We start from the raw sequence: 25639 nt of genomic DNA, 5'->3' as shown, positions 1-25639 counted from the left end.
TTTTCTTTAGGGAAAATTGTGCTTCATTTTTGGTGAGTGCGTTCCTTTTCTACTTAAAAACATTGAAAAGGCATCACAGAGTAAGACCCAGGCTGCAGCGTGACAGTTAAGCCTCCCTCTCAGCCCTACCTCCCACTCCAGAGCCAGCAACCCTGCCATTTCCTCAGCTAGTCTTGCACTGGTTTTTGGAATGGCGCTCCGTCCACCTGTAACAACCTCCTTTCCGTTCTCTTCCCCAGAGAGTTCCCACCTCCCTTTGGTTAATAAATTCCTTCTCAGTTTTCAAGATTCAAGTATCTTCTCTAAGAATCTTTTCTTGACCCCCTCGACCCCCCAAGTGTGGAGTGGGGTCCCCTCTTTGCGGATCCCTACCATCCCGAGTTTACTTCTCTAGGCCTCTCCTGCCACCGTCTCTTTGCCCTTCACCTCTGTGACCACCACACCGCTGCACAGCAGTGGGCCTAGCACAGGCTAGGCCTTCGGTGAATGTCTAGGGAGAGGCAGACTCCCAGATAAGATGTGTTTGAAGTCTAGAAGATCAGAAAGGGCATGCAGAAGGTGAACAAAGATTTCTTCACCAGACTATGACATAGTAAAAATTTTGAGGAAGTAAACAAGAAAGGATGAAGCAACATCTTGGGATATAAACAGGCTGAAAATACAAATAGATTCAGGAAGGGTTTAGAAAAATTGATGGACGTCAGAAGCGTGAAGCATTTTTAGAGGAAACTCTGGAACGTTTGAAGGGAGACGCCAGTGGAAGTGGCTCTACGTCCTACCAGATGCCTCACGGGACACTGTCAGAGAGGGTGGGCAGACGACATGGGTAGTCATTACTGCTTTTAGGACTATGTAGTTCCCAGGTGTGTGGAGGGGAAACCACTGTGGGTCCCACGGCCTTCAGACTGTGCCCCCGCCTCTCCCACCTAGAATTCTGTTTGTAAAGGCCACGCTGAAGGGTTCACGTCCATTGTTCCTCTGAACGCCTCCGTCTTCTCTCCTCTCTCTCTTCCTGTACAGGCCGCCAGCCTGCCAAAGGCCATGCCAGGAAGCAGCTCTGGCTCTGATGAGTCTAGACCACCGGGATTCACATTAATTTTCCCATTGCTAAGTTTCTAGTTTATATTTGGTTGATCAGAGAAATATGTGTGATGTGGGTTGCTGGCAAGTCAATCTTCTTTTTCCTTCTTCTCTCTTTCCCCAGTGTATGTTTTCAAACCATTTTATTCCTTCGTCTAGTCCAAAAGAAACTCCCCAGTTCTGCTAGCCAGCCCTACTTCACAGCAGCACTGGAGTCAAATAAATGGGATGGTCTACAGACATCTCCTCTGTTCATCTGGCTGCCAGACTCAGTGGAGAAACGGCTCCCATCCTTGGTTTGTGTTCAACGATTAATAACATTTCTCATTCTCATATGTCTTTTAAAAAATATATATTTTTAATTGGTTCAAGCCAAGAAATTCCTGAAGCATTAGGCCAGTTTACTGCAAATCATTTAATGACATTGCAAACTAGGTTCTTTTTCTTTTCCTCCTTCTTCCTCTCGCACCCCTCCTTTTATGCCCTCTCTCCTGTCCTCCCCACCTCCAGTCTTGACTCTGATCTTCTGCTCTCCTCCCTCTGGGCCTTTCATCTCTTCCCCAACCTCAGCTTTCTCCCACTGCTCCAATCTAGGTGCACACCCCACCTTAACTCAAAAGAAAAGAAAGAAACACAAGATTTAACAACTAATATGTTTGGCATCTGCCAGGGTTTTTCTCTCCCCCATAGAAACTGTTTTTATTTAAATAGCATGCCTTGCTTTCATCAGAAAGTGTGTGTGAGAAATTTCATGTCACGTTTCCATGGCTGTCAGGAGACAGCTGTGGAGCCAAAATTATGCAATTGAACAGGCAGAAAAAAATCCTGAAGAGAGCAAATGCGTTTGTCCACTCTTCCAGCCTGCAAAGGGAGGGTTACTCCCTCCACCAACCCCCTTTCTAAGTTGCTCTGGAGATCGAGGTAACCTAACTTAGGTTGGAATGCTGGTGAAGGTGGCAGGGACTACGGCTGGGGACACTACTCGTGCGATTTGTTGTACCCTGCCTTGTGTGTTGTTTTAACTGTCTTTTCTATTAGAGTAAAGCTCCTGTGGTTAGGAACTACGTCTTTATCTTCTTGGTATCTTTGCAGCTTCTGGCTGGCTGAGTGAATGAATCAGTGGTGCCTGGAAGGATGGTATTGTGCCAGATGCCCACTGCAGAATATGCAGATTTTGCCCAGCCTCGTGGGCTGCAGTTGGGTTTGACTTCAGTGGTCTGTGTGCCGGGGCTATGGACTAGTCATAGGCTTAGTCACTACCCAGAATGCGTGGCGTCTGAGAGGCCCGCCCATCCCACAGTAAACCCCGTCCACTCACCAGAATCCAGGCAGTCCCACCTCTAACAGGAACACCGTCAGGACCCAGCCTCCATTCCGCTTCTGCAGTCCGTCACCGTGGTTTTCCACTTGTAGCGCACTTCCTTTCAGAGGCTTGACCACGGGGTCGTGCCAGGCCATGGCTCCTCAGGTGACTTGGAGATCAAGTCGTGCTGTGATTCTCTGCCCGTCCGTGAAGCAGTTCAGGGCACTGGAGAGCCCCTGCATCGCAAGAGCCCACACAGGGAGGCAAGGCCTAGGACCCTTCACCTGCTCAGACAGCGCCTCCCAGTCCATCGGTAGAGCAGTGAGCCCCGGGCGCTTGGTTCTACTTCCTCTGCACCTTTGCTGCCTTTCAGAACACGCAGGGATGGGCCACAGGGTCAGCATGTCACTGGGGTACTCCATCAGGCAAGCTCTTTCTACGTTTTGTAACACCGGCCGTAGACGCAGCAAGCCAGCACAGGGGCAAAGTTGAGGCCTGGCGGCCAGGAGAGTTGGGGGGTAGAATGATCGGTCAGCCTAGAAACTTGCTGACGGCCACGAGGCTGCTGAGCCGCCCGGCAGCGTTGCCAAGTGAGCCCAGCTCAGTCGCCTCACGATCTGGTGGATCCCATCCGGCCTCGGCAGATGCGTGCAGGCTCGTCCTGTGCTCCCCGAGAACAGGCAGGAGGGTAGGACAGGACTGACTAGGTACGAGAAATGCCTGGAGGCGTTGAAAGCCGGAAGTGCTCAGGGAGATGGGGATGTTGGTAAATCCAGGCAGCCTCCACCTGAAGGCACCGTCTTACGTGACTTCTTTCTTAAACGGAAGCGAACTTTAATTTTCAGCCTAAGGGAGGAACTCGGGGGGAAGACGATCAAATAAGGAAACTCCCCGAAAGTAAAAGTTAGGTTTAGTGATTACACTGGGGGCATTTTGCTGAGGCAAAGTGTACCACGTGACGGGACAGGTAGAGTCTATAAAAACTGGAGGATGAGCCTACCATCAAGATTGACAGTTTTGTGTTACGAGAATGAACAGACATACACTGAATATTGTCATTGAATTCGTAGATCTACTGAGCCTTGTATTCATAAAGGAAGGATCAGGCTAGAAGGTGGAGAGAAAGAAATTCAGAAGGGGCTCAAGGTGGAATTTGTCAGTTTGTAGTTTCGCATATGATCCTGGTGATGGCAGCCACACCCGACATGCCTCTGAAAGTTTTCATTTTCCTCCTTTTATCCCCACAGCTAAGAAGGTAGGAGCCTGATGTACCCTGTAAATGTGGAGGAAACTCAGAGCATATTGCATGATTTGTGTCTGAACAGATCCCTGTAATCTGTGTATCCAAGGCTCCTACGGAAGTGATATATGAGAAGATATATGTTCCGTTAAGAAATTGCGTGCTTAGAAGTCAAGGAACCGGGCAGGGTTCCATATGGAGCCTGAGATGTTCTGGGCTTTCTCAGAAAGCACGAAGCTCTGTGACAAATAAAGAAGGTCCATAAACCCAGAGATGGCCTCAAGGACCGGGGGCTTCTGACCTGTTGAGAGCTGAGAAACAGGAGTGAGCCCCTTGGCATTTGATTAGCGCCGACACGTTAATAAAATAGTTGGAAGAATACACAAAGAGGGGATGCAGAAGAAGGGTCTGAGGGAAGGTAAGAGGATTAAAGCTGCAAAAACATTCCTCTGATGGATTTCTCAAACACACCAGCCAACAGGCAAGGGCAGGTGTCCTGTCAAACCATTTCCCCCAGGAAACCTGATGCATCGTTGTGCAGCGAGGCCTGAGGCCTGCTAACCCCATCTGTAACTGAAGGGCCTGCCCCTTACTCCCAGCGAGGCGCTCTGAGCAGCCCAGGGACTCAGGAAACTGGCTTTGCAGACAAGGGGGCCTGAGAACAGGCTGCTTCCCTTCCTATGCAGCCAACGAGATCTCCCCGCATCTGCCTCTCATCTGGTGGCCGATTAGAGTGTTATTGATCACAAAGCCTCTGCCCCTGCCTGGCCTCCTTCCTGCCCAGAACTGCTAGAAGAGGGGGTGCTCTGATTTTCAGATCGTCCATCACTTCATTACTCTGCCTTTGATCCCTTTTTAGTGAAACTCAACTTTTGCTCCAGCAGCCAAATTGGGAGCATTTGTCTAGTGAAGCAACAGCTAAAGCTTAAGCTTTGGGGGGACAGGGCCAAGGACCCAACTGCTGCTTATTTGTTTTGAAGCCAGGAGGCTCGCCTGCCAGTCGGCCCTTGTGGGGAGCTGGAAGCCCAGCTGGGGTGTCCTGGGTCCTGCCCGCATGGGCTGTCGTGCACATGTAGGCATCAGAACAGAGGGGCCATGGCTGACCAGTGCCCCCGCTACTGCACACACAGCCTGCTGTCTCCAAGGCAGCAGTGGATTGTCCGAGCATGCAGAAGGCACCACGAGGGGCTTAAGGGGGAGTGCATAGTGTTATCCAGTGTTGGGGCAGTGAGGTGGGTACATGGAGGACAGCATGCTCCGTGCACGGATAAGACCTCAATTACAATGGGGCAGAAGCCAAGGGCTAAGCTGGAGATGGCGTTCTGATCCCAGACTCCTTTCCGTTGCTCACATCTTTTTTGCAAAATGATCTGTTAGGCTTAAGTACATTCTTGCTTGAGGCAGATTTTCTTAGAACGAGGTAAAGGAGAAGGGTGAAACAAAAACTCAGAAACTCTTGGTGGAGTAGTTTTTAGATTTATTAGAGCATGCATGAGAGTGCTTCTCAGTGACTGAGGAATTTTCCAGGTGCCCCTGAGCTCACGATCGCTCACAGCTCACTTTGTGGGGAGCCTCCTGACTTGGCAGGTAGGGCACACCCTGTGCTGAGGAGGGTTAAGACCTTTGCATTGCTGAAGTGCCTTGCTTGGGAAAGCAGATAGCAACGTCCAGCTAGAACACATTGAGCCCAGGCAGTCCACCCTCCCTTCTCTCTGGGAGAAAACACATCCGCTCTCCTGGCTGAGAGGCTCAGCCGAGACTGGGCTCCATATTCTGTGGGGCTCAGTGCAAAGGGAAAGTCTTCCAAGCGCAGGGCCCGGCACAGCTGCACAGTGTGCATGCCCACCAATCTGGCCTTGGGCACAGCCTTCCAAACTAGTCACTCAACAAGGACTAAGTGAGCCTGGTGCATCCTGAAGACGGTGCAGTGGGGCTTGGGGTGGGGGCATGGAGTGCAAAATCAATAGGTTGCCCGCTAGGAATTTGCAACTTAGTGTGTGTTGGTTATCACCAACACAAAATTAAATAATGATGAGATAATTCTTTAAAAGCCCAGAAGGCCCTGCACCCACCCAAAGGAAGGAATCCATGAGAGAGCTCACCTTGACCCCCAGGACCCACTGGTTCAGCCTGGAAAGCAAACTGTGGCCGTAGAGATGAATCAGGCATTCTGTCATTGTTTTTGCCACACTACTCGGTCAACAGCATGTATTTCTTCTAGTGTATTTTTCATTTCAGTTATTCTTCAACTGATTGGTCGTGCTTTATATTTTCTAATTCTTAGTTAAAACCGTCTTGTAACTTCTTGCTCTGTGCATCCATTCTTTTCCCGAGTTCTTGGATCATCTTTACGATCATTACTCAGAACTTTTTCTCTGGTAGATTGCCTGTCTCCACGTCACTCAGTTGTTCTTCTGGGGTTTTATCTTGTTCCTTTATCTGGAACATATTCCTCTGTCGTGTCATTTTGTCTAAACTTCTATTTGTATTTTTATGTATGTGGAAGGTTAGTTATGTTTCTCAGCCATGGAGAAGTGACCCTCAGTAGGGGATGTCCCGTGTATCCCAGCAGTACACTCCCCTCTCGTCACCTGGTGCCCAGGGACCAGCTGGTCCCAGGGTGGGTCCAGACCTGTGTTTTTGGACTCAGTTCCGCAGGCTATGTGACTGTTTTTCTTGCTTCTGGTGTCTGCCCCCCCGGTGGGTGAGGCTGGTCTAGAGGCTTGTGCAGGCTTCCTGGTGGGAGGTACCAGTGCCTGCCCACTGATGGGTAGAATTGGGTCTTGGCCATCTGGTGGGCAGGGCTGTGTCAAGGAGCGTGTTTAGAGGTGGCTGTGTGCTCAGGAAGTCTTTAAGCAGCCTGTCTGTTGATGGGTGGGACTGTGTTCCTGCTCCGTTGGTCGTTTGGCAGAGGTATGCCAGCACTGGAGCCTGCAGGCTGTTGGGCGGCGTCAGGTCTTGGTGCTAATGGCCCAAGCAAGATGTCAGCCTTCAGATGAGTAATCCCGATACGTTCACCGCCAGCTTTTACGTCCCAAGAAAGAGCCACAGCCACCCCCTGCCTCCCCAGGAGACCCTCCAAGACCAGCAGGTAGGTCTGGCCAAGGCTCCTATGAAGTCACTGCTTTTGCCCTGGGTCCCAGTGCCCACAAGGCCTTGTGTGTGTCCTCTAAGAGTGGATCTGTTTCCCCCAGTCCTGTGGAGCTCCTGCGATCAAGCCCCACTGACCTTCAAAGCCAGATGTTCTGGGGTCTCCTCCTCTCGATGCCAGACCCCCAAGCTGGGGAGCCTGACATGGGGCTCAGAACTCTCGTTCCCGCGGGAGAACTTCTGTGATATAATTATTCTCCAGTTTGTGGGTTGCCCACCTGGGGGTATGGGATTTGATTATATCTCGAGTGTGCCCCTACTACCATCTTGTTGTGGTTCCTTCTTTGTCTCTGGATGTAGAATGTGTCTTTTTGGTAGGTTCCAGTCTTTTCTACTGATGGCTCTTCAGCAGTTAGTTGTGATTTTGGTGTGCTCGTGGGAGGAGGTGAGCTCAAGGTCTTCTACTCTGCCACCTTGTCCCGACCAACAGCATGTATTTCTTATTCCACATTTATTACACCTATTTCTCCTGTGACCCTGGAAGTAATCACTCAAGAAATATGCTATTTTCAAAATATCCAAACTTAGATAAAGGTTGGCCACACTTGGATAAGAGGTTCATGGAAAATTTGTTGTGCTAAGCCCTTGAGCTCATACTATAGACCCAACTCAACTATGAAATTTGAGTTCACAGGCAACATGCGTGGGCATCTTGTACCTGACTTGAGTGGCCCAGCTCCAAGATAGTCACTCATCGGTCATTCAGCATTCACTGAGCATCTACTTGCGCCAGGCGCTGGTTAGGTTCAGAGGACACATACATGAAGAAGACTTGGTCCCTGCCCCTAAAAAGTTCACAGTCGAATATTGGAATCAAGGGGACAGTGATCCTTTCATAGAAATAAAAGGGCTTTCCTCCCCTGCTCTGGCTTGGCTTGACTAAGAACTTCTTGAAAGTTCCATTAAATGGGAAACCTCTTGACCTCCCTGAGTGCCTTGATCACTGAGCTCTCCTCTGGTGACAGCGGTTTGTTTTTGGTAATTAGCTCACGTCTTCTGTGAGAAACCTGATTCCCACCGCTCCTTTTGCCTTGTCTGGGAACCAACCGCACAGGCAGGTGGAGTCTTGCTGTGAACTGCAGTTACGCTGCGCATCAGAATGTGGTGTGGTCGGCACTGAGATGGTGCCTCCAGGGCTTTCTGAGTACCTTTATGGAGAGAGTGTCTGGGTAAATATTTTCATCTCTCTTATCGTATTCTCTATTAGTTTTATTTCCTCTCTTAAATTAAATTAAGCCACAATCCTGAAAACCAAATTTGGAATGCGGTTTTGTTGCACAAATGGCCCGTTTTGTTCAACCACAGCAGTGATTTGGCTCAAAGAGAGTTTTGTTGTTTGGACCGTTGGATTGTTTAGGAAACATCCTGCTTTGGTTCCAGATGGATCTCCATCCTCTCCAGTTTAAATCCCAGTCTTCCTGCCACTGAGCTAAGTCGGGAGAGACTGCAGCCTGGCGTCGGGACCCTCGGCTCGCCCGCATTCCACTGCCATTAAGCCACCCTGGGGACATCCCTCTTTGCCTTAGAAAATCCTTCAGGCATCCACAGATCCCCATCCTTAGCCCTGAGAAAGAATTAGCCATGACATGACATGGAGTCGGCTCTCTGAATCTGCAGGTGGAAGATCCGAAGATACGGCAGGCCGACTGCAACTGCTGTCCAGCACAATTTTGTATAAGGGACTTGAGCATCCGCCGATTTTAGTGGGGCACCTGGAACCAGTCCCCGAGGATACTGGGGAGGACTGCGTAGCTCCTGGGTAGCAGGAATCAGCCTTCTGGTTGTAACCACGGTTCGCAATTGAGCAGAATCTCGGGCCTTTCACTTTTCACTGTGGATGTCTGAGGAGAAGGTGATTCTTGATTGAACTGGAAAACAGACAGAAGCATTCTCTATCGTTGTTCCTTTCAGTCTCCATGAGCTGTGCCGGGACATCTGTGCCTTGACTGTGACCCATTTCCAGCCAGGCTCGGTGGGGCCGATGGGCCTAGCCAGCTTGCCCCCCTGTCAGTGTAACAAAAGAGGCTGGTCTGCGTCACCCGCACCGCTTCATGGAATTCTCTACACCCCGCCCCCTCAGCTTATATACACCCAGCTGAGCTCCCCTTGCAGTGACGCGGGCCACACGTTCCCTCCTGTAAACTCCTCTAGACACCGAAAGGTTGGAGGAAGGACTCGGAGCGCCCCCAGAGCACCCCCAGTGTGTAAGCTTCTTGCGGCTGTTGATTGTGACCAAAGACACGGAGGCACAAGCCCACCCTGAAATGTCGCACTGTCTGCCTCTCTCCTCCATCGAGGCCCAACCGGCCCCTTCCCTTCTCTCCACAGATCTCCAGGACTTCAAGTTAGATGTGCAGCACGTGATTGAAGTGGATGAGGGGAACACGGCGGTCATCGCCTGTCACCTTCCTGAGAGCCACCCCAAAGCCCAGGTCCGATACAGCGTCAAACACGAGTGGCTGGAGGCCTCCAGAGGTGAGCCCAGCGGCCGGGGCCAGGAGGGAAGCTGGCCGTCTCTGCAGCGCTTCCCAAACCCCCGTCGCCACGCCGGCAGCCCCTCCCCGTGCTCGTCAGCTGTCTTCTGCCCTGACATTTAGCCCTGCGGGATCCTGAAGGGATTGGCCTCCGCTGTGGAGGTCCCGGGAACCTGTCGTGAGGAATCTCTTCATCCTTTGAGGCCCTGGCAGATGCTGCTGAGCTGCTGCCATGGATGAGGGCTGAGACTCTCCCTGTGCAAGCTCCCCGCCACCAGGCACACACAGGAGGGCTGCCTGACATACCAGACATTCCTGGAGCTGTGGGGTTCCCTGTTGGGAGACGGGGCTCTTCCCCCGCACAGCAGAGCTGGTAACGCAACCTCTCAACAGTCACAGCTTCCTGCTAAGTGGACGTGACAGCTGGTCCAGTGGCGACCAAGCTTTCGTCCACAGAGTGCCAGCAGGGAGAGAAGCTCTCTCTCAAGGCCAAGTCAGCTTCTTTCCACAACTGACCTGCACCCAAGGCCAAGTAGACCCTATGGCTGGACCCGACACTTCAAAATGTGTCCCTTTTTAAATGTCCTAGAGATTTAAAAATATCTTTGTTAACTTTCTGGTTATGAAAGGGGAGTATATGTTTACTATAGAAAATACAAAAACCTTTTTTTTTAAGGGTAAAAAGCCTAATCCTGCCACTCAGAAATAACCGGAGACTGAGGAGAGTATGAATGTCTATTGTCCCTAGCAGAAGCCTGGCAGTAGCCCCTAGAGAAGGCCTGCCCATCCCACAAGAGTCAAGGGCTTTTTCCTTTCCATCTGGCATGTGCCTTAAGCAGCTCACACCTGGGGCGGCCCAGTGACAGGCAGGTACCAGACTCAATGAGCCTAGACTGCAGGGACATCCAGATTGCCAAGGGCAGGCCACCAGGAAGCTCAAAGCTGATGACCAGTGCTTTGCCTGCCAGGAAGCTAAACACCAACCCAGTCACCAAGTGTACTGTGAGTCGCTGTGAATCTGTCTCCTGTGGAAAGAAGCTGAACTCAGCCCTGGGACCCCACCCCCATGGCACCCCTGGTCCAGAAGCAGACAGAGCCTAGCAGGCCAGCGATGCAGGGGGAAGGGCTTCAGTGGTATTCATGGAGAGGGTGGGGCTTGGGGCTTAGAATATCCCTCCCTGGCTGCAGAAATTCAACAGTGAGATGGCTCAGAGCTGTGACCGTGACAGAGACTGACGGGAAATTCTAAAGTCAATTCCCTCCTTCCTGGTGGCTTGCAGGAATGATCAGCTCATCTCCCATGTGTGCAGCACGGGCCTCTCAGTCCTTACAAATGGCTCTGAGGCAGCACACGTCATGCTGTTTTACAAAGGAGGAAACAGGATCTGAGAGGTTAATGGACTTGCCCAGGATCACACAGTTAGTATGCGGCAGATCCAGAGCTGGAGTCCAGGTCTGGCAGATCCCAAATCCTGCCTCCTTGCCATGGCACGCAAGCCCCCTTAAAAGTTATAAAATGCTCTTCCACAGACCCATGTATGAACTTGGGATGGTGGTGGGGTGTCAGCCAGCCAGTTTGTTAGCTGGTTGGTTAGTGTCACTCCCGACACCTCCGCCCCACTAGGCGTGAGGTTTTATGGGGAGAATAGCATTTTCAGTTTGGGCTTGTTGGAGTTCAGGTATACAACTTCTGACTTGGGCCCTGCCTGCCCCGATCCTTTGTGGGAGCTGCTGAGTGCAGTAGTCTGGGCCCACATTCATCCCTGTCCTCTCTTCAGATAACTACCTGATCATGCCGTCGGGGAACCTGCAGATTGTGAACGCCAGCCAGGAGGACGAGGGGATGTACAAGTGCGCTGCCTACAACCCAGTGACCCAGGAAGTGAAAACCTCGGGCACCAGTGACAGGCTGCGCGTGCGCCGTAAGGGGAGGGTCTCATTGAAGGAGGGGGGCTGGGGCCGGAGGGGCATCCGGCATGTGTTGTGTTGATGCTACTGCTGCACTGCTGTCTCACTTCTTCCTCGTGACAGCTCTCTGCAGGAGGACCTTGGGGAGCCCAAGGGAATTAGTATCTTGCCCCACTTGACATAGGTCATAAGCCCCTGAAGAGCTGTTTGATTCCAAATCCACAGTCTCCAGGCTGCCGCCTGGGGCTGGGCCACCTGAGGCAGGGCGGAGGGGATCCTCTGCGCCCAGTCCTGGTCCTACACGCTGTCCTTCCTCTCCTTGCCCCTCCAGGCTCCACTGCGGAGGCTGCCCGCATCATCTACCCGCCAGAGGCCCAGACCATCGTCGTCACCAAAGGCCAGAGTCTCATCCTGGAGTGTGTGGCCGGTGGGATCCCACCCCCGAGGGTCACCTGGGCCAAGGATGGGTCCAGTGTCGCCAGCTACAACAAGACACGCTTCCTGCTGAGCAACCTCCTCATCGACACCACCAGTGACGAGGACTCCGGGACCTACCGCTGCATGGCTGACAACGGGGTTGGGGATCCCGGGGCCGCGGTCATCCTCTACAACGTCCAGGTGTTCGGTGAGTGTCTTCTGTAGTCCTTCTTTTCCTGGGCCTTCTCTCATCTGCACAGCCTCTCTAGAAGCTCATAAGCTGAGGCTCAGACAGGGTCACGTGCCTTGTGAGAGGTCACGTGCCAAGTGAGTGATGGAGGAGAACTGAGAGAGTAGGAGGCCTTGGATCCCAGGGGCCAGGCTGTAGGGGCCCGGTAGCCCTTCCCTGTCAAGACTCTGATGGAGGAGACATGGGACCTTTTCTCTCCTCTACCAACATCATGGGGAAGGAGGGAGCCTTGCCCAACAGCAGTCCCCTCCCCAGCCTGTCTGGGCCTGGACGGAAGGGCTCAGCCTTTCTTACCTCTGCTCTGGTTTCCTGGCAGAACCCCCCGAGGTCACCATGGAGCTGTCCCAGCTGGTCATCCCTTGGGGCCAGAGCGCCAAGCTCACCTGTGAGGTGCGAGGGAACCCCCCGCCCTCCGTGCTGTGGCTAAGGAACGCCGTGCCCCTCACCTCCAGCCAGCGCCTCCGACTGTCCCGTAGGGCCCTGCGGGTGGTCAGTGTAGGGCCCGAGGATGAAGGCGTCTACCAGTGCATGGCCGAGAATGAAGTCGGGAGCGCCCACGCTGTGGTCCAGCTGAGGACCGCCAGGCCGGGTGAGTGCAGCCCAAGGGTCTGAGATTCCAGCTGAACGTTTATAGAACCCTTTTCTCAAATGGAATCCAGCTTAAAACCCCAGTATATAAAATAAATAAAAGTGGCTTTTAGTTGTAAGTTTAAATTTACATTGACTTCCTAATAAGTCAGAAGTGCAGATTTTCAGTAGTGCAGATGACCCATTTAAATACCGTATTTAAAAAAAAAAACAAACCTTTTAAATTGGTTTGCAGAACCTGTGGCTTCCAAGAGTTCCGTGGAACCCAGCTGGACAGCCACTGGTCTAGCACAAAGAAAAGCACCTCTGTCTTTCTCAGTTTGATTCCTTTCAGTTGACATCTACATGGATTGAGCAGTTGCTATTTGCTCAGCACTGGGCTAGGCAATGAGGGGGATGCAGAGACCCTACCTTTCCTAGGGAGGAAATTAAACTTACCGAAGAATCAACTGGAGAAAAATACAGCAAGGAGTAATGCTGACTCATCTGTATCAGGAGCCGACCTCCTGCGCAGGAGGTCGGGCAGCAGAAACTAGTGTTGGCGGAGTCTGTGGACGCTTCCTGAAGGAGGAGCGACCCCTCCTGCCTCTGAGAGTCTCAGACGTATTTACGTTCACAGTTCGCACCTCCAGGTCCCCGCAGTGGAGCAGGGAGAGGCCCACACTGTCCCATGGTGTGGATCCCACAGTGAAGGGGACACGTCCCCACACCCACACAGAATGTGAGGAAAAGGACGCAGGCTCCGGCACCTCAGGAGCAAATTGAGATGGTTCGCTCAGACGCACCTGGTGCAGACACAGGAAAACAAGCCGGCGGCGAGAAGCCCGGGCAGGGGCGTCCGGCTGCCTTTCCCTCCTGGCCAGGCTGGGGCACAGCCCTCTACCCCCACGGAGCCCGGCTGTGTGTCCAGGGGGCTGATGGTCACTTCACGTCCTGAGCCAGGGGTTCTTCCTGCCCTGGCAGCCCTTCCCTCTGACTTCTCCCTGTTTTCTCCATGGAGACAACAGCTCAGCAGGTGGCCAGGGGACTAAGGGCTCTTCCTTACCTTCTCCTTCCGGCTCTGTCCTCCAGGCACCACCCTGAGGCCATGGCGGGATGCTAAGCCGGCCACTGCCACACCTCCTGTGCCCCCGCCCGGACCCGGAAGCCCTGCCCAGATGCCGAAGGGCCACCCAGGGGCCCTGAGGCCGCCGGCGTCGGCGCTGCCAGCGCCCTGGCCGTGCCTGGGAGAGCAGGGGCAGGCGGCCCCCGCCGAGGCTCCTGTCATCCTCAGCTCGCCCCGCACCTCCAAGACTGACTCGTACGAGCTGGTGTGGCGGCCTCGGCACGAGGGCAGCGGCTGGGCACCGATCCTCTACTATGTGGTGAAACACCGCAAGGTATGGTGTCTGGCATTACGCCTGCCTCTCGCTGAGGCTGGGCAGGGGCCTCCGCCCGCTCGCCATCTCCCCTTGAGCTCCTGAAGCCTGGATGAGTCGTATCTGCTGCTGACCGTGACCTTCTGATCCCTCCGGCGTGCTTTCCCACCACCTCCCAGGAAGCTGGTTGTGAGATGGGCGTCTGGGGCCCTAAGAGGCCCGGGAAGAAGTCGTGGGTGTGCTTCCAGGTCTGAGCCTCGCACACCAGCCTCTAGTCCCGAGGAGAGTTCGTAGGCTCCCTAATGACCACCCCAGTCCTCCCCTCTGCCGTTCGTTGTTGATGTTTTGTTTTGTTTTGAATCTAAGCTCTGCTGGTGCATACCTGCAGGAACCCGGGTGTGGCAAGCTAGCTTCAGAGCCAGGAAAACAAATATCTGTGAGCAAGTGTTTTCTCTGAGGGCTACCAAATACCGCCTCAGTTCTCAGGATCCCTCCTGGCTCAGCTTTGACAAGCAGGCCTTTGAGCTAAAAGCACATCGTGTTGTTCAGACCTCAGCTATTTCTCCTTGGCAGGAGGAGGTCTGTCCAGGTGGATGTGTTGGGAGCTCTCAGGGAGGGATCCGGCCCACCTTCTTAGACACTCTGCCCTCCGAGACAGGACGCAGCCCCCGGGCTGCCACCCCCCCCCCCCCCCCCGCAACCCCCGTTCAAGGCTGCACTCTCACCTGCTGCGACCCCTCAGGGGAGAAGGACATGAAATTCCCCTTAAGAAAATATCCTTGAAAACATTTCTGTTTATCCCAGGTGCATGCTGTTCTTTTCCTAAGGGCATTAGACAGTAGAAAATTATTCTTAATGGATTTTTTAAATCTTATTCGATAAGTAATAATGTATTATAAATGCCAGGTTTTATTATGCATCTCTTTAGTTGTTGCTAACAAAAGTACCATGTGCACTTGGTAGAAAATACGGAAAATATAGGAATGCGGAACGAAAAGCATTTATCAACTTGCCTCCGTCTCCAAAAAGAAACAAAACCAGCGAAACTCAGTGAAAGGTGCCGCCTGTGCAGAAGCTGTGCCCCTGCTCCGGACCCCGACAGCCCCGTTGTTCTGGTCTTCCTCTTAACACGCTCTCCGAGGAGACCTCCGGCCAGGACAGGTCCACAGAGGCACCTAAGGCAAAGCCGCCTCCTAGGTGGGGGTCGAGAGCGGGCAGTTTCTAATTAACCCTCGGCCTGCTGGCCTCTTCATAGGCAGCCAGCAAAGGGGGTGGATGAGTTTTTAACAAAAAGCCGTGTTGTTCAACCCAGGTTATGGGCAGGGCTGGTCCTAATCCTCAGTTCCCCGTGTAACTGGACACCTCCATCTGCAGAGTTGGAGACAAAGATCAGGGCGGGCCAAATGCTCGTGGTCCCCAGGAGGCAGGAACCAACATGAGAGCAAGAATAATATTTTTCGGGCCAATAGGTGGCCATGAAACGGCCTCACCAAGAGGCAGGCTGGCAAAGGCCACACGAGGTGATCCGGAAACGCCAGGCTGAGGCCGCATTCACCCTCTCAGTATGCGTGACAGTGACTAATTACCGTTCCATTTCTTATTTTCATTTCTGAGCCCAGTGGAAGTGAGGCCAGCGCTAGGAGGCAGAGGGAGAAAAGGGGCACAGGGGAAGTGAGACGATGGTGCCCCGCTGGGTCTGGCTTCTGTTCGCCTCTGGCCCGTGGGGCACTTGGAGCTGTTAGGTGGACGTTGCCAAGGCACAATTATGTCTTGAAAGCAGTTTCATTCTTGAGGGACTAACGTGTCTTGAAGATCATCACACAAGAAAGGATTTTGAAAGCAAAAATCAGCATTTGGGTTGTGTTTTTTCAGCCCCTCCCCTCTTGCTGGAGACTGGGAGTCAATTCAACTCATTTTCACTTTTTCACATGCATGAAGCCAGCTTTCATTTCCTGGTGCATCTGCAGACCCTGGGCTACTGTGTTTGGGTTTCCAGCACCACTGGGGATTCTCAGTTTGTAAAAAGTTCTCCCTTTGGAACAAGTCCTGGAAGCCTGACATGAATGAGCCCAGACCATCCCTGTCCCTTGAATAGTAGGTTTTGTTCTATTTTGAAATATTCTGCTTGGGGATAAGAGCTTTTCCTACCAGCTGTTTAATTCCTTCAGCAAACCACAGCTTCAGGCCCCAGCAGGCTCGCGGAGATGTGCACAGTTAGCAGTGAAGTCTGTGTCCTGAAAGGTGGGTGGGTGAGATGAAGCAACCTCTCGGCAACGCCTGTCCGGAAGCCTGGAACTCCTTTTTTTTTTTTTTTTCTTTAAAGAGCCAGGAATTTGAAGCCATTAAAGATTAATCTCTAATGGTTACCGTTCATCCACGGCTTTTAAGTTCTAAGCAAGGCCTGAGGGCAGGAGCAGAAAAAGGAGGATGAAATCCTCACCGAGCGGAGGAAGAGGGGGCGCGGCATGTCCTTGTTGGGAACCTACTGTGTGCCAGCTTCAGCGTTCGACACGTCACGTGAATCGTCGGATTTAAACTTCAGAGTAACCTGAGAGGTTTTATTTGCTTCATTTTAGAAAAGAAAAGCTTAGGGATCAGAAAGATTAGGGAACTTGCTCAGGGTTACACAGCTGGTAACCTGTGTGTGTGGTAAGAGACACAACCCAGATTTGAACCCAGGATTTTCTGGCTCCCAGACTTCCTTTCTAGGGTAGGTTACGATGATGAGTTTGATCTCTGGAGTCAAGTCAGGGTTTCTGTGCTCACTGGCAATGTGGTCTTAGACAAATTACTCATCTCTCTAAACCTCAGTCTCCGCATTTGTGAGGTGGGAACAATATTAACACCCATCTCTTGGGCTGTTGTCGTGGAGGCGTGTTATGGTGCATACAGTGTGCTTAGCACCTAGTAAGCGCTCAAAAAATGTGGCCATTTCTATGATGCTTTTATCATTCTCATCATCATCTCATTAGACTATAAACTAAAGGTACTGTGTGTGTTTGGTTTAAATAGATCGAGGAGAAAGAAAGTTAAATAGGGAGGTTTTTACACTTGATCTTAGGCAAAAGGCCTGGAAGCGATAGGGAGGTTTTTAGAAAGAGAGAAGGTCTTTGGAGAAACTCTCAGCAATGTCGGCTGGGCATTTTGACCCTCCCCACAGAGTTTTGATGAGATCATTAGATGAGGGGTCAGGGAGCCTGACTTTATTGTCCCAGCAAGGATGGATGTCCCAGAGCCAGCAGGAACGGCCTGCCTTCTGTGGGGCCACCTCTCCCCCAACCTGGCCCATTTTCCCTCCCTTTCTTCTGTCCTCTTGGGCTCAGTTCTGCTTTCCTTGCAACCTACAGCCCACCTGTAGCTCCAGGCCAAGATGCCGGTCCTTATACCAGCCACCTTCTCCAGCAGGTCACAAACTCCTCTGACGACTGGACCGTCTCTGGCATTCCAGCCAGCCAGCACCGCCTGACCCTCACCAGACTCGACCCTGGGAGCTTGTATGAAGTAGAGATGGCAGCCTACAACTGTGCAGGCGAAGGCCAGACGGCCATGGTCACCTTCCGAACTGGTAAGGGTCCAATGTTGCCCCCAGCTTGGGGCTTCCATGGGCCTGAGCGGTCCTACCAGGCCAGGTGGGCGTCCTGCTCACCTTGCCCCAGCTTTTCACCTTGAACTTCATCTTCCTTTCAGCTCCTGCCTCCCTCCGGTCTGCATGCCTAGGCTGAGGTCCCACCTCGTATCAGGACAGGCACCAGCTGGCCTCTGGCATCCCTTTGCCCCTTTCACACTCGGGGGCCACGTGCAGTCTCACGACTGTCGGGCAGAGCTGGAACTCAGACCACACTTCCAATGTCCTCTATTATTTCCATGGTCTTGTCAGACCCCCTGGCAGAGCTTCAGGCGGAAAGGACTGTGTGGAAAGAGAGACCTAATGCACACTCCCTCTCGTGCTGATCTCAACCCATTTCTACCCAGGACGGCGGCCCAAACCTGAAATCGTGGCCAGCAAAGAGCAGCAGATCCAGAGAGATGACCCTGGAGCCAGCCCCCAGAGCAGCAGCCAGCCGGACCACGGCCGCCTGTCCCGTAAGCCCCCGGCAGCCCCGAGGGCGGGAGTGACGAGTAGTCAGAACTGGAACCAGGTCCGCCGCCTCAGAAGGCTCACTGCTACAGGTTGAATGCAGTCTTGAGTCCCGGAGTCCTTGTGACGTTTTCCTGGCCTCTCCCCAGTTAACCACAGCGAGGCGATATGGATTGGAGCTTTTCCAGGGCTCCTCCCAGGAGAGAGTGACCCAGAGAGCCCTAGGGAGATCTGATGTGGCCACCAGGGCGTGAGGGCTGTGGGGTGAAGCTGGCCCCCATCAGGAACAGGCCAGGTCTAGTCACATTGCAACTATCTTCTCATCATGTCCTTTCCTCCCACTTCCTTCCTCCCTTGGGTATGGTCTCCTGCAGCCCCAGAAGCTCCAGACAGGCCCACTATCTCCATGGCCTCTGAGACCTCAGTGTATGTGACCTGGATTCCGCGTGGGAACGGCGGCTTCCCCATCCAGTCCTTCCGAGTGGAGTACAAGAAGCTGAAGAAAGTGGGGGACTGGATTCTGGCCACCAGCGCCATCCCTCCCTCCCGGCTCTCGGTGGAGATCACAGGCCTAGAGAAAGGTAGGGCCCTGGCCACTGCCCTCCCTGGTCCCCCAGCTGCCCCCGGCCCCCTGGAGGAGAAGGGAAGCTTTGGGGGGGTCTTCTCTCTGCTTGTCGTCCACCCACCACCAGGCTCCTGTGGCCACTCTTGGTTGTGTTACCTCAGTCCCACAAGGCCTTCCTTCTCCCTCCCTCTCTCCATAATTGGTCCCAAGCCACCTCCTGTGTGGTGCGTCCTTTTTTTTTTTTTTTAACTTTTTATTTTATATTGGAGTAGAGTTGATTAACAATGGTTTGTTAGTTTCAGGTGTACAGCACAGTTATATCCTTTTTCAGATTCTTTTCCCGTTCAGGTTACATAATATTTTTTTTTAAACTTTTTATTTTATATTGGAGTATAGCCAATTAACAATGTAGTGATAGTTTCAGGTGCACAGCAAAGTGACTCAGCCATACATATACATCTTTCCATTCTCCCTCAGACTCCCCTCCCATCCAGGCTGCCACATAACATTGAGCCGAGTTCCCTGTGCTATACAGTAGGTCCTTGTTGGTTATCCATTTTAAATACAGCAGTGTGTACACGTCAATCCCAAACTCCCTAACTATCCCTCCCCCGCCCCACCCTTCCCCCCCTTGTCAGTCTGTTTCTGTTTTGTAAGTAAGTTCATTTGTATCTTTTTTTTTTTTTTTTATCCACATATAAGGAATACCATATGATATTTGTCTTCCTCTGACTTAACTTCACTTAGTATGGCAATCTCTAGGTCCATCCACGTTGGGGCAAATGGCACTATTTCATTCTTTTTTATGGCTGAGTAATATTCCATTGTATATAAGTACCACATCTTCTTTATCCATTCCTCTGTCAATGGACATTTAGATTGCTTCCACATCTTGGCTATTGTAACCAGTGCTGCAGTGAACATTGGGGTACATGTATCCTTTCGGACCATGGTTTTCTCTGGATATATGCCCAGGAGTGGGATTGCAGGATCATATGGTATAGCTCTATTTTTAGTTTTTTAAGGAACCTCCATACTGTTCTCCGTAGCAGTTATACCAATTTATATTCCCACCAACAGTGCAAGAGGGTTCCCTTTTCTCTGTGTGGCTCCTTTCTAATGAGGGTAGGAGTGCTTAAGTCCTTTGGGGCTTGCTTTTGGGGAAGGGCTGCCCAAAAGATCCCTCCAGGTCCTGAACCTGGATGGGCTGACGGGGAGGGAGATGGTGTCTCCCAGCCCCCAGGTTCAGTGAGTGTCTCTCCCCAGGCACCTCCTACAAGTTCCGAGTCCGGGCTCTGAACATGCTGGGGGAGAGCGAGCCCAGCGCCCCCTCCCGGCCCTATGCTGTGTCAGGCTACAGCGGCCGTGTGTACGAGAGGCCCGTGGCAGGCCCTTACATCACCTTCACCGATGCCGTCAACGAGACCACCATCATGCTCAAGTGGATGGTAAGTGGCCGGGCGCAGCCAGCAGCGGAAGACGGTGCTGAGCTCCATGTTAGGTGGGAGCTGGACGCTGCAGCCCGGGCAGGAAGGAATCACCTTTCTCCCTTGGCTCATCCTAGGCTGCTACCCCTTTAAGTGTTCCTCCACCTTCGTACCTGGGAATTGGGCCAGAGGGACTCAACCTCACAATACCCAGGAAACTTCAGACGGGACTTAAGTCTTTGAAGAAATGACCATTTGTTTCTTGTCTCCAAAAGTTAGGGACTCCTAGGCTAAATAAAATAATGAGTGATCGCCACAGCACTGTCCAGAGAGCCTTGGGGAGATCATCAGAAATGTTTGTCAGGGTCTCCAGTGAATTTTTTACTAATTTTTATTGGAGTATGGTTGCTTTACAATGTTGTGTTAGCCTCCACTGCACAACAAAACGAATCAGCCATACACACAAAGATATCCCCTCCCTTTTGGACTTCCCTCCCATTTAGGTTACCACAGTGCATTAGGTAGAGTTCCCTGTGCTGTACAATATGTTCCCATCAGTTGTCTATTTTATACATAGTATCAATAATGTATATCTGTCAGTTCCAATCTCCCAATTCCTCCCTCCCACCCCTTTCCCCCGTGGTATCCATACATTTGTTCTCTACATCTATGTCTCTATTTCTATTGAGAATCAGCCATTCTGACCAGTGTAAGGTGATACCTCATTGTAGTTTTGATTTGCATTTTCCTAATAATTAGTGATGTTGAGCATCTTTTCATGTGTTTGTTGGCCATCTGTATGTCTCCTTTGGAGAAATGTCTATTTAGGTCTTCTGCCCATTTTTGGATGGGTTGTTTGTTTTTTTGATATTGAGCTGTATGAGCTGCTTGTATATTTTGGAGATTAATCCTTTGTCAGTTGCTTCGTTTGCAAATATTTTCTCCCATTCTGAGGGTTGTCTTTTGGTCTTGTTTATGGTTTCCTTTGCTGTGCAAAAGCTTTGAAGTTTCATTAGGTCCCATTTGTTTATTTTTGTTTTTATTTCCATTTCTCTAGGGGGTGGGTCAAAAAGGATCTTGCTGTGATTTATGTCATAGAGTGTTCTGCCTATATTTTCCTCTAAGGGTTTTATAGTGTCTGGTCTTACATTTAGGTTTTTAATCCATTTTGAGTTTATTTTTGTGTATGGTGTTAGGGAATGTTCTAATTTCATTCTCTTACATGTAGCTGTCCAGTTTTCGTAGCACCGCTTATTGAAGAGGCTGCCTTTTCTCCATTGTATATTCTTACCTCCTTTGTCATAGATTAGGTGAGCATAGGTGCATGGGTTTATCTCTGGGCTTTCTGTCCCGTTCCATTGATCTATATTTCTGTTTTTGTGCCAGTACTTGAATACCGTAGCTTTGTAGTATAGTCTGAAGTCAGGGAGCCTGATTCCTCCAGCTTCACTGTTCTTAAGATTGCTTTGGCTATTCGGGGTATTTTGTATTTCCTAACGAATTGTAAAATTTTTTGTTCTAGTTCTATAAAAAATGCCACTGGTAATTTGATAGGGATTGTGCTGAATCTCTAGATTGCTTTGGGTAGTATAGTCATTTTCACAATATTGATTCTTCCAATCCAAGAACATGGTATATCTCTCCATCTGTTTATGTCATCTTTGATTTCTTTCATCAGTGTTTTATAGTTCTCTGAGTACAGGTCTTTTGCCTCCTTAGGTAGGTTTATTCCTAGGTATTTTATTCTTTTTGCTGCAGTGGTAAATGGGATTGTTTCCTTAATTTCTCTTTCTGCCTTTGCATTGTTAGTGTATAGGAATGCAAGAGATTTCTGTGTATTAATTTTGTATCCTGCAACTTTACCAAATTCATTGATTAGCTCTAGTAGTTCTCTGGTGGCATCTTCAGGATTTTCTATGTATAGTATCATGTCATCTGCAAACAGTGACCGTTTTACTTCTTCTTTTCCAATTTGGATTCTTTTATTTCTTTTTCTTCTCTGATTGCCTTGGCTAGGACTTCCAAAACTATGTTGAATAATAGTGGCGAGAGTGGACACCCTTGTCTTGTTCCTGATCTTAGAGGAAATGCTTTCAACTTTTCACCATTGAGAATAATGTTTACTGTGGGATTGTCACATATGGCCTTTATTATGTTGAGGTAGGTTCCCTCTATACCCACTTTCTGGAGAGTTTTTTTAATCATAAATCAGTACTCAATTTTGTTGAAAGTGCTTTCTGCATCTATTGAGATGATCATATGGTTTTTATTCTTTAATTTAATTATGTGGTGTAGCACACTGATTGATTTGCATATATTGGAGAATCCTTGCATCCCTGGGATAAACCCCATTTGATCATGGTGTATGATCCTTTTAATGTGCTGTCAGATTCTGTTCACTAGTATTTTGTTGAGGATTTTTGCGTCTGTGTTCATCAGTGATACTGGCCTGTAGTTTTCTTGTTTTGTGATATCTTTGTCTGATTTTGGTATCAGGATGGATGATGGTAGTCTCATAGAATGAGTTTGGGAGTGTTCCATCCTCTGCAATTTTTTGGAAGAGTTTGAGAAGGATAGGTGTTAACTCTTCCTTTAAATGTCTTATGGAATTCACCTGTGAAGCCATCTGGTCCTGAACTTTTGCTTGTTGGAAGGTTTTTAATCACAGTTTCAATTTTATTACTCATGATTGGTCTGTTCATATTTTCTGTTTCTTCTTGGTTCAGTCTTGGAAGGTTGCACTTTTCTAAGAATTTGTCCATTTCATCCAGGTTGTCCATTTTATTGGCATATAGTTGCTTGTAGTACTCTCTTATGATTCTTTGTATTTCTATGGTGTCAGTTGTAACTTCTCCTTTTCATTTCTAATTTTACCGATTTGAGTCCTCTCCCTTTTTTTCTTGATGAGTCTGGCTAAAGGTTTATCAATTTTGTTTATCTTCTCAAAGAACCAGCTTCTAGTTTTATCGATCTTTGCTATCGTTTCCTTCACTTCTTTTTCATTTATTTCTGATCTGAGCTTTATGATTTCTTTCCTTCTACTAACTTTGGGTTTTGTTTGTTCTTCTTTCTCTAGTTGCTTTAGGTGTAAGGTTAGGTTGTTTATTTGAGATGTTTCTTGTAGCTTGAGGTAAGACTGTATTGCTATAAACTTCCCTCTTAGAACGGCTTTTGCTGCATCCCATAGATTGTGGGTCATCGCCTTTTCATTGTCATTTGTTTCTAGGTATGTTTTGATTTCCTCTTTGATTTCTTCAGTGATCTCTTGGTTATTTAGTAGTGTATTGTTTAGCCTCCATGTGTTTGTATTTTTTAGTTTTTTTCTCGTAATTGATTTCTAATCTCAGAGCATTGTGGTTGGAAAAGATGCTGACTATGATTTCAGTTTTCTTAAATTTACTGAGGCTTGATTGGTGACCCAAGATGTGATCTATCCTGGAGAATGTTCCATGAGCACTTGAGAAGAAAGTGTATTCTGCCACTTTCGGGTGGAATGTCCTATAAATATCAGTTAAGCCCATCTTGTCTAATGTGTCATTTAAAGCTTGTGCTTCCTTATTTATTTTCATTTTGTATGATCTGTCCATTGGTGTAAGTGGAGGGTTAAAGTCCCCCACTATTATTGTGTTACTGTCGATTTCTCCTTTTATGGCTGTTAGCATTTGCCTTATGTATTGAGGTGCTCCTATGTTGGGAGCATAGGTATTTACAATTGTTATATCTTCTTCTTGGAAGAAGATGATCCTTTGATCATTATGTAGTGTCCTTTGTAATGATCCTTTGATCATTATGTAGTGTCCTTCCTTGTCTCTTGTAGTAGTCTTTATTTTAAAGTCTATCTTGTTTGACATGAGTATTGCTACTCCAGCTTTTTTGATTCCCATTTGCATGGAATATCCTTTTCCATCCCCTCACTTTCAGTCTGTATGTGTCACTAGGTCTGAAGTGGGTCTCTTGCAGACAGCATATATATAGATCTTGTTTTTGTATCTATTCGGCCAGTCTGTCTTTTGGTTGGGGCATTTAATCCATTTACATTTAAGGTAATTATAGATATGTATGTTCCTATTCCCATTTTCTTAATTGTTTTGGGTTTATTCTTGTAGGTCTTTTTCTTTTCTTGTGTTTCCCTCCCAGAGAAGTTCCTTAGCATTTGTTGTAGAGCTGGTTTGGTGGTGCTGAATTCTCTTAGCTTTTGCTTGTCTGTAAAGCTTTTGATTTCTCCATCGAATCTGAATGAGATCCTTGCTGGGTAGAGTAATCTTGGTTGTAGGTTTTTCCCTTTCATCACTTTAAATACGTCCTGCCATTCCCTTCTGGCCTGCAAATCTTCTGCTGAAAAATCAGCTGATAACCTTATGGGGATTCCCTTGTAGGTTATTTGTTGCTTTTCCCTTGCTGCTTTTAATATTTTTTCTTTGTATTTAATTTTTGTTAGTTTGATTAACATGTGTCTCGGCGTGTTTCTCCTTGGGTTTATCCTGTATGGAACTCTGTGCTTCCTAGACTTGGTTGACTATTTCTTCTCCCATGTTAGGGAAGTTTTCAACTATAATCTCTTCGAATATTTTCTTGGCCGTTTCCCTTCCTCGTCTTCTTCTGGGACCCCTATAATTCGAATGTTGGTGTGTTCGATGTTGTCCCAGAGGTCTGTTAGACTGTCCTCAATTCTTTTCATTCTTTTTTCTTTCTTCTGTTCCTTGGCAGTTAACTCCACCATTGTATCTTCCAACTCACTTATTCGTTCTTCTGCCTTGGTTATTCTGCTGTTGATTGCTTCATATGTATTTTTCATTTCAGTTATTGTGTGGTTCATCACTGTTTGTTTCTTCTTTAGTTCTTGCAGGTCCTTGTTAAATGTTTCTTGTATTTTCCCCATTCTATTTCCTAGATCTTGGATCATCTTTATTATCATTGCTCTGAATTCTTTTTCAGACAGCTTGCCTATTTCCTCTTCATTTATTTGGTCTTGTGGGAGTTTACCTTGCTCCTTTGTCTGCAGAGTATTTCTCTGTCATTTCGTTTTGTCTAACCTACTTTGTTTATGGTCTTCTTTCTGCAGGCTGCAGGGTCGTAGTTCTTCTTGTTTCTGTTGACTGCCCCCTGCTGGGTGAGGTTGGTCCAGGGGCTTGTGCAGGGTTCCTGGTGGGAGTACCTGGTGCCCGTGCTCTGTTGGGTGGAGTTGAGTCTTTTCCCTCTTGATGGGCAGGGCTGCATCAGATGGTATGTTTTGGGGTGTCTGTGAACTTAGTACAACTTTCGGCAGCCTGTCTACTGATGGGTGGGCCTGTGTTCCTGTCTTGCTGGTTGTTTGGTGTGAGGTGTTTGGCACTGGAGCCTGCAGGCAGTTGTGTGGGGTCGGGTCTTGGTGTTGATATGGATACCTTTAGGAACATGCATGCCAATTAATATTCCCTGGGCCCGGGAATTCTCTGGTGTTCCAGCACCCTGGACTTTATGTCCCCACCCTGAAGGCCCAGGCCCAACCCCTGGTCGGGGTCTCCAGTGAGTTTTAAACTCTAGGCCAGGGTAAAATTTCCATCCCCCAGTGGTTTTGATCACACAATGATTTCTCTGCTCCATTGTCAACTTGTTTCTTCTTTCTTCCCTGTAGTATATTCCAGCAAGTAACAACAACACCCCAATCCATGGCTTTTATATCTATTACCGACCCACGGACAGTGACAATGATAGTGACTACAAGAAGGATATGGTGGAAGGTGAGAAACACGTGTGTGAGATAGTTTCCTCTGTTGGCAAGGGGCTCTAGGAGTTGGTGAAAGTAGAAAACGTGGGCTGGC

At 49.5% G+C, this 25639-nt stretch overlaps 1 protein-coding gene across 6 annotated transcripts in view; it reads left to right on the top strand.

The window, feature by feature from the left end:
• BOC (BOC cell adhesion associated, oncogene regulated) overlaps nt 1-25639 on the top strand; it is a 263978-nt gene that overhangs the window by 231627 nt on the left and 6712 nt on the right. For 3 of the 6 annotated variants that reach the window (XR_007477587.1, XM_033432154.2, XM_012533855.3), the window contains 10 exons: nt 9102-9248; nt 11026-11169; nt 11487-11780; nt 12139-12411; nt 13482-13789; nt 17171-17333; nt 17741-17851; nt 18221-18427; nt 19678-19859; nt 25453-25558. Coding sequence is in view for 5 of the 6 variants with exons in the window: in XM_033432154.2 (XP_033288045.1) it covers nt 9102-9248; nt 11026-11169; nt 11487-11780; nt 12139-12411; nt 13482-13789; nt 17171-17333; nt 17741-17851; nt 18221-18427; nt 19678-19859; nt 25453-25558 (1935 nt within the window). In the remaining variant the exon portion in view is untranslated. Of the gene's footprint in view, nt 1-779; nt 2705-3630; nt 4042-9101; nt 9249-11025; nt 11170-11486; nt 11781-12138; nt 12412-13481; nt 13790-17170; nt 17334-17740; nt 17852-18220; nt 18428-19677; nt 19860-25452; nt 25559-25639 lie in introns of those variants that run through there. The other 3 variants (XM_033432158.2, XM_049710305.1, XM_049710306.1) reach the window with 3 other exon arrangements.

The sequence above is a fragment of the Orcinus orca genome, chromosome 5 (genome assembly GCF_937001465.1).
Source record: "Orcinus orca chromosome 5, mOrcOrc1.1, whole genome shotgun sequence".
NCBI classification, from domain to species: domain Eukaryota; kingdom Metazoa; phylum Chordata; class Mammalia; order Artiodactyla; family Delphinidae; genus Orcinus; species Orcinus orca.
Note: the sequence above shows the minus strand (reverse complement) of the source record. Positions and strands in the feature narration are given on the sequence as shown.